Source organism: Malania oleifera, chromosome 12, assembly GCF_029873635.1.
Source record: "Malania oleifera isolate guangnan ecotype guangnan chromosome 12, ASM2987363v1, whole genome shotgun sequence".
Classification (NCBI taxonomy): domain Eukaryota; kingdom Viridiplantae; phylum Streptophyta; class Magnoliopsida; order Santalales; family Ximeniaceae; genus Malania; species Malania oleifera.
In genome coordinates, this window is record NC_080428.1 from 77,835,120 (window position 1) to 77,843,513 (window position 8,394).

At 37.1% G+C, this 8,394-nt stretch overlaps 1 protein-coding gene across 8 annotated transcripts; it reads right to left on the reverse strand.

Moving 5' to 3' along the window:
• Positions 1-237: 237 nt before the first annotated feature.
• LOC131144499 (cysteine-rich receptor-like protein kinase 3) lies at positions 238-8,143 on the reverse strand. Of its 8 annotated transcripts, none has more exons than XM_058093185.1 (8): positions 6,997-8,143; positions 6,246-6,359; positions 6,023-6,162; positions 5,726-5,936; positions 5,417-5,651; positions 3,411-3,555; positions 2,933-3,172; positions 2,367-2,704 (listed from the first exon to the last, which is right to left on the reverse strand). In XM_058093185.1, exons 1-8 carry the CDS (start codon positions 7,796-7,798, stop codon positions 2,675-2,677), a joined length of 1,917 nt encoding a protein of 638 aa, XP_057949168.1. In that variant the 5' UTR covers positions 7,799-8,143; the 3' UTR covers positions 2,367-2,674. The 8 variants fall into 8 exon arrangements, with proteins under 8 accessions (XP_057949175.1, XP_057949168.1, XP_057949170.1 ...); XM_058093187.1 differs by having other exon boundaries at positions 5,789-5,936; positions 6,997-8,138; XM_058093184.1 differs by having other exon boundaries at positions 2,367-3,172; positions 6,997-8,131.
• Between the last annotated feature and the right edge of the window lie 251 nt (positions 8,144-8,394).

Consider the following 8,394-nt stretch of genomic DNA (forward strand, 5'->3'; position numbering starts at 1 on the left):
TTGAGATTTAATGTCAAATTGTCTTTAATTCGAAGGAATTATAGCATAGGGTTATACATCTTCATCTTACTCCTTTACTCATGAGCTACAAGTCCTTTATTATTTTGAGTAACTCTTTCTTCGTCTCGGTGTCCTTTCATAGACCTCCTTATCATTTATATTCTATGCTGCATTACTAATAAAAACAAAAAAGAAAAATAATAATTTAAGGCATTCTAATGACAAAGAATTCTCCAAAAGAAAAAATCAAATTGCTAAAATATTGATTTGAACATGCATTAAAATTTTGTTAAACCGGCAAACTAAACAAACATGCATTAGGAAGTCAAGCATTGAGGTCGTCAAAGAATATAAACAGCAATTACTAATTAGCGTGGAAGGTCGCCGTCCGTGCAGTACAACTACTAGTCCAGGACCCTGCTTCCCTTCTTCTCCCTCGACTTTTGTTAGGTCCACACACATTGTATAATCCTGGGAGGGTCTGCCACTGCGTACAAGTTGAAATCATGCGTACACGTTTGGAGCTGGAAATTCGAATTCTCGCTTCCTGCATGTCTCCAAGCATTGAATTTAAATTTTCATTTTCATATTATATGTTTTATTTTATGTATATGACAGATAATATAAGATTTTATATATATATTGCCGGATGACTTGTGCTTATGCAGAATTGATGCATATTACACCAACCAAAAAATGCATATAACTAAATTAACTATCTCATATTTTTAATTGTAAGCAGGATAATAATAACTCATGAGGGTTTCTAGTCAAATTTGCATTCATGATATGACAAATTCGCATAATTGACCATAATATAACAAATTAGGGATATTGAAGCAATTAGGCGATCAAGCATTTGATTTGGGTCATCTATTGGTGGAGATGAGGTGAATCACTAGCCGCCTTCACGGGCATGGCGCGGTGGAAAAAAGCAGGCATTCAAGTAGGAGTATCGGGGTTCAATTCCTGGTAGATGCACTCAGTAAGCCAGCAGTTGATTGTGGTTGGTAACCTAGGTTGACCCAGTAAGCCAGCAGTTGACTGTGGTTGGTAACCCGAGATGTGTCATGAGGGGCAAATTGGCCGAACGTTCAACCGGCTGATGGAAACCGTGACTGCATCCGAATTTAGAGGGAGACGCATCAGGGGAGAAGGTCGTCGACCCATGGGTTTGGTGTCGACAGAGGGGTCCTCGTGGAGGGCGTTGATGAGCAGGAGTTACCATGTAAATAAAAAAAAAAAAAAAGGTGAATCACCCACGTATAGAAATGTATATTTCGGCCGGCAACAGTATAAAGAGTGAATGACGTGTCGTTAATAGGAAAGTGCTACACTAGTTACTTTAAAGCATGTTTAGAACTCGGAAAATGTAAAGGAAAAGAAAGACAAATATATAGAAATTTATTTTTATATGTTTAGTTATCGAGCAAAGTAAGAAGGAAAATAAAATATGTAACAAATTAATGAATAAACTTTTGATTTTACACAGGAATAACATTTTATTTTTCTTAATTTTTAATCATATTACAACAAATTTTTATTTTTTAACACTATTTGATGTAGAGAGAAAATACAATGGAAAATACATTTCCTTCTTATTTTCCTTTTCTTTTCTTTTCTTAAACAAAATCCTTGATCCAAACAAGCACTTAAGGCACAATGTAAGTATGTGATTTAGATATATTATTATATGAATGCATTTGGGATATTTGTTGAGATTGTATTGTGGAAACCTATATGGTTTTTTCAATTACTATATGGTTGAAATTCTGGGAAAATTTCATAGACTTAGTCATATTGCCGAATTACATAAATCATGTGCTCTTTTTTTTATTTCATTTTTTTCTTTTGATTCCTTGTGTGCATAAACTTACGACATATTTGGGCATTTATGTTTGTGTATGAGAGAGAGAGAGAGAGAGAGAGAGAGGATCCATTTTAATTTCAAACTATGATTTGTTTGGTATGCCAGAAAAGAGTGGAATTGAATATAATTGGTCCTTATAATATCACAATTTGCAATATAATTCTTCGTTTCATTTCACTTCTATTTCATTTAACTCCAATTGATTGATTGAATATTATACTGGCCAATGCAGGAGCCAGGAAGAGAAGGCTTATAATGGATTGTTTTGCTTGTCCCCTTAGCCTGACCAGCTCATGGCGCATACTCAGACAAAACACTACAGCAACAACAAAACAGCTCTAGAAATAATCTTCCTATTTCAAAAAAAAAAAAAATCTAGAAGAGCTGAGGATTACAAAAGAAATATAGAATACAAAAGAGTACAACTTGGACAACTGGCTTGGAAAAATGACAATAGCAGAACCCTAAAGAAAAGATCAGGATGCACAACCATAAATTGCATAATCTGGTTACAACTATTTTTCAAATGATGAATTGTCATTTACACAGTTTACAGAAGGCAGATTTTCCTTGTACAATGAAGTTTCTCAAGAGATCACATAATGCCAAAGAATAAGTAGCTTTACAGGTCTCTAACTATGCCTTTCTACTAAGCTAGAACATGAAGAATGCCAAGAACAATGAAACTTAATTGTCATATCTTCACACATAATCAAGCTTAGGATGCCCAACTGCAACCGGATCCAGCTATACATGAATCCATTAGATCCATTACAAACAGGTGACAGAGCTACTTGAAACAGCTCAGCTTGGAAAAACTCCCCTTTCGACGTCCTGCCAAGCAAAAGGTGAAATTGAAACCAAAGAATATCCCATAAAGTCAAATGCACTTCAGTCAGGAGCAGCGCAGCCTGGTTTAAATTGGGTCCCCAGAAATCATTTTGAATAAAAAAATGTATAGTTTGAAGAATGTTTTGGAACTGTTCATCTTGGCTCTATCCAGCTTTCTATCATGTCATTTCCAGAATACGGGGAGTTAGACTTGGGATAAGAGGGACTCACTAATGGTGGAGTTGATGTAGCACTAGGATTGAGAAATGGTGGTTGTGTTGGCTGAGGAATTTCATGGTTACCATTAAGCATTTTCACTACAACTGACATTGATGGGCGCAATTCTGCAGAAGCTTGTACACAAAGTAAGCCTATTTTGAGTAAACTAGATGCCTGCTCTTCTTGAAATGTACTCTCCAGGACTGGATCAACAGCATCACGGAGTCTTCCAGTTCCATAAAGATTCCAAAGCTACACAAGAAGAAAGAAGTGAAGAATATCATTTGTTTTTAGAGAGATAGGGAGACTGGAACAATAGACCTTCAAAATTCAACCCACCCCTCCGACAGTTTTACCACTAGACATGAGATCTAGGGCCCCTTAAGTAGATTATTTGCCGATATTGAAGAGTAAGAAACTGAAAGAAAAAAAATTATATCAAAGGAACAGGCGCGATCTGCTATGCCTGAGTCAGGGTAAAAGTAGGTACCATTTGCAGAACAGACAATGAATCCTCTGCCAAGGAGTTGTTCCTTTTTCCACTGACAACTTCAATCACAAGAACACCAAAACTATAGATGTCTGCCTTTTCAGTCAATATGCCGCAAACTACATATTCCGGTGCCATGTAGCCCCTATAGATGTGAATTTGGTGAATTTTCGATTACTATTTAGATATCTGAACAGAAATAATGAATCTAATATTATATAGGAACAGAAATGGAATGTAAAACCATGGGATCAAAAATCATGTTAATCAGAAACAGCTTACGAAAAGGAAAAATGAATATAATATGTAATATTCCCAAATTGAGGACTAGAACGCAATATGTGCATTGCTTTAAATTATGGACTCATATCCTGCAGTATCAAGAATATTTTACTGAACCTTAAAGAAAGGTGTAACTGGTAACACACTCCCAAAGAAAGAGAACCATGATCTAGAAATTAGAATATATCTTTTCAAGAGGAGCTGACATCTCTACACACAGTACACTTTACACTATATGCTCCTGACTGAAGCTGAATTATGTATTCACTAGGTAACAAAGCCACTGATATTATTGGTTATTATGGGTTGTTTAAGGCATAGTGACCTCAAAGCAGGAGCTGTAATGTGCCTGAACCATTGCTAAGAAGTATACAAAACATTATGTTAAGGCTCAATATATATTGTTGGCCCACAACCTAACAGCTTGAGCTTTTAGATAAAGTGATAATCCAACATGGTATCAGAGCTAATTAATAAGAGGTCCTGCCTTGTTGCCCGCATTTATTGTATGGTGTTTAAAAAATTATTGTATCCCTATCATGGGTGTTATCATCATGTGTCTATCTCTCCATGTGCTATAGAGTCACATGTGTGGGGGAGTGTTAAGGCTTGATATACATTGTAGGTCCACAACCTAACAGCTTAAGCTTTTAGTTAAAGTGGTAACCCAACAATTAAGAAAGGCTGGAAACAAATCCCTTTTTCTATTGAGAACATTTAATCAAGATCCATGTTAATAACTTCAAAACCTACAGAAATTGTCACCGGATTTTGGTAGGGTGAAAATGAAGGTCCTATGCTGATTGAGTTTGACTCGGATCCTGATGCATATTGTTGGAGGGTCAATCCAATTTCCTCGGAAGTTGGCCTATGTAATTGGCAAGATTAACCAAATTCTTCTTCACAAATTATCCTTCATTTCCACCTTTCTTGAGAAGGCACTTAAGGAAAACCAATGCTTTGGCTACCTTGGTTATTAACAAGAAAGGTTGTTCCATATATATTTACTTTTACCAATCAAAAAAAGAAAGGTTGTTCCATTTTTTGGCAAGTGTCATTCCTCACCAAAATATTGAAATGGCTGCTTCATCGGGACAAATTAGGTATTGATGAGATTCATATGCATTTTTGCACTTGTATGTGCGTAGGGCCACTGCCCAAAATAAGGGTTCTCTGGTCTCTGCTGTGCTTTCTACTCCTACCATAAATAAAACTCATGTACTCAGAAGTTGGTCACATTAGTGTCAAGTTTATGGTTAATAAGAACATCCTCAGCCTACACTTTTGTCCTACCTCAATTACTTCTCTCAAAACACTTACAAGTTAGATATTTGGGTTCCTAATTGCTTCTCTTATTTAGGGTCCATTTGGATCAAAGATTTTGTTTGGAAAAAGTAAAAGAAAGGAAAATAACGAGGAAACTTATTTTCCCTTGCATTTTCCATCTATGTCAAATATTATCAAAAATGAAAGTTTGTTTTCATATGACTAAAAATTAAGAAAAATTAAATATCAATGGTGTGTAAAATAAATTTTTGTTTAAATATTTTAATATATTTTTATTTTCTTTTTCATTTTCCTTGATAACCAAACATGAAAATATGAATTCCTTGATATTTTCCTTTCCCTAATATTTTCTGAGTTCCAAACGTAGCCTTCAAGTCGGTGAAAAGTGAAAACAGAAGGAAAAATATTTATAACATTATTTGAAATAATGTCCTTACAGTGTGCCAGCAATAGCAGTGCTGATGTGAGTCCTATCTTCAGGAAATAATCTAGCAAGCCCAAAATCGGCAATCTTTGCTGTAAAATCCTCCTCAAGCAGAATGTTGCTTACTTTTATGTCTCTATGTATTATCCTCAACTTTGATTCCTCATGAAGATAGGCCAAGCCCTCAGCTGTATCCAATATGATGTTATACCTCACTTCCCAACTCAGCGGCCGAACATTCCTTTCACCTGAATCATATTAATAAACATTTAGAAAACTGAAATATTGTTAACTGGATAGGATCCATTGATGAGAAAACAACCGAGTAGGTGATCATAAAGGCTTTGATTTGGCACAAATTCATAAACAAGAAGGCTTTCTGGACCTGTAATGCTGCATCCCAACAGCATTACAAGATTTTTGTGATGGATGCCACTGATCAGGTTGACTTCATTGAAGAAATGGTCTGCCCATTGTCCTGTATTGAAAAAGAGCCTCTTTATGGCAACAGTCTTCCCATCTGGCAAAACACCCTGATTCACAAAAGATTTAATGAATTAGCTCGACTATCACATAACTAATTTTTGGTAAAGCATATAATTCAGAAATCAGCAATTACTTTGTAAACTGAACCAGATCCTCCTTGTCCCAGTTTATTGGAATGATGAAAGTAATTTGTGGCCCTTTCAAGAGTTTCATATGAAAAATTGAGTTTGGACTTATTTAAAGTGGCAAACAAAGCACCTAGCTGCTTCCTCCCTGAAGCAAATCCGAAATCCATCTGAGTGAAATTACAGATAATAACAAAGAAAATTTAGAACCAAAGTTTCAAATGTAGGTACCTCTCCTCCTCTCCGTAATTATCTTCCCCATAAAAGCAGCAGCAGATACGACAATCAGCAGAAGAGCTAGATTTGAGGAAATTACTGGAAGGATAATGACTAAGTGGCGGTGTCCTAACAACCATCAGTATATGACTCCATCAACAGATTACTCAGCACAAAAGCAAGAATTAATTTTAGGTTCTCATAAGGTGATTGAAATTGAAATGAGTTCTAAACATGATACATTTTTTTTTTCAACTATAATCCAATATTAATTAACATTTCCCATTTCAAACTTGTCCATACAGCAGGACAAAGGAAACTGAGCAAATATTTTGCAACGCTTGGAAGTAAAATCTTTAGAATCTTTTAAAGGAAAACCATAGAGAAATAACAAGCACGCAAGTTTAAACAAAGAATGCTACTAGTTTACCATCTCAATCCAATATTTTGCTACTTCCATTACAGGTCTTCAACTCAGGCTTATGTAATATTATACCATATTTATCAAATTAGACTTCTCTTACGAAACTAGTATTTAAAAAAAAAAAAAAAAAAAAACTCCAAAATTTTCTCTTTTTTAAGGAAATCTTCAAATATAATACTCAAACAACAGTGAAATTATCCAAACACTTCCTACAAATTCAAATTTGACGACTGTTTAATACAGGCTATGAACAAATATAACCTAGAAACATGTTGGCTAAGTTGATTGCCCAAAAAGAATATCTGAATGCCAGAAACGATGAAAAATAAAACAGAGACTTACCTCCCCTGTTTTCTGCTGCATCAATGGTGGAATTGTTATAAAACTTCTGAGTTGAGTACCTCAAGTAACACCCAGCATTCAACACCCTCCCTTCTACCTTGGGAGTACACGAACCAATTTCATCAACCGCATCCACCAAGCACTTCTCGCAAGCTTTCCCCTGCACGAACTTCCAGCACTGAGCCAACCCATAAGCCGATACATTCCCCCGATTCACAGACCCCACAAAGAACCCACCATTCTTCGGTGCTTCAACGCTCAAATTTCGCACCAATTGCATCGCATTAGCCCCAAAAACAGCCCTATTCCCCTCAAATTCAGCTTTCCCGCACTCAGTCCTGTCTTGGGCACTCAATATTTCGTTGAAGAACATGTAATCGTCGAACCTTAGGTAACACCCATCATAGAAAAGCCTTCCCCCGCGCGTACCCAAACTGAAAGGGAGGCACCGCATGACCTGGGCCTTGCCCATGGAGAAGCAGAGGTTACAATCCGACGCCGAGAGATCTTTCATGCACTCACTGAACGCGTACACCGTGTTGTTGCCGGTGCCTTTGACGGCGGTGGCGTATCCCCGCGCGACGACTCCCTGGGTCACGGCGTCTAACGCCGCCACGTAATTAGCGGTGAAAGCTGGGCGCTCGGATGCCGGGGCGGTGGCGTTGCTGCATATGAGAGCTGCATCTGTGTCTCTTGGATTCGAACAGGAGGGCTGCAATTGTACGGAGAAACAAGCCAAGAGAAGTAATAGAAAGTAATGGGTTTGCGGAAAAATGAGAGAAATCGAGAGAAAAGATGACATCGGAAGTTGGGTGAAAAGTTGCAGAGAATAAATTTACGGGAATCGACGAACCGTGCAGCAACCACTAATCGGAGAGAAAACAAGGAGAACGTGGGGAAGAAGGAAGATGGGTCGAGGAATGAGACGAAGAGTTTTAAGCTGCTGAGATGTTCCTAAGCGGAGAGAGAGAGAGAGAGAGAGAGAGAGAGAGCAGTTCTTTAGTCGATAGATGAACAATGAGATTAGTCCATGTCAACCCGAAAGGAATTTTTTCCTGGAGGTGCGACGTAGATGGCGGCGGGCGGCGGGTCGTGGAGGGTGGAGGGATCGACCCGGTCAATATTCGTCTCTCTCTCTCTCTCTCTCTCTCTCTCTCTCTATATATATATATATATATATGAATCTCTGTTTAAGGATTCATCTTTATAATCATGAAACTTAAACTTGAGAGGACGTCACAGATAATATCGGCTTTTTATTAACTTGGTCTAGTAGCTAATACACTCGATGCAGCTTATATAATTTTCTGTTAAAAAGAAAAAAAAATAGGAGTCCGTTTAATTATACAAAATATTTTTTATTTTCTAACTTTTAGCTTTTCAATGACCTATAAAAAT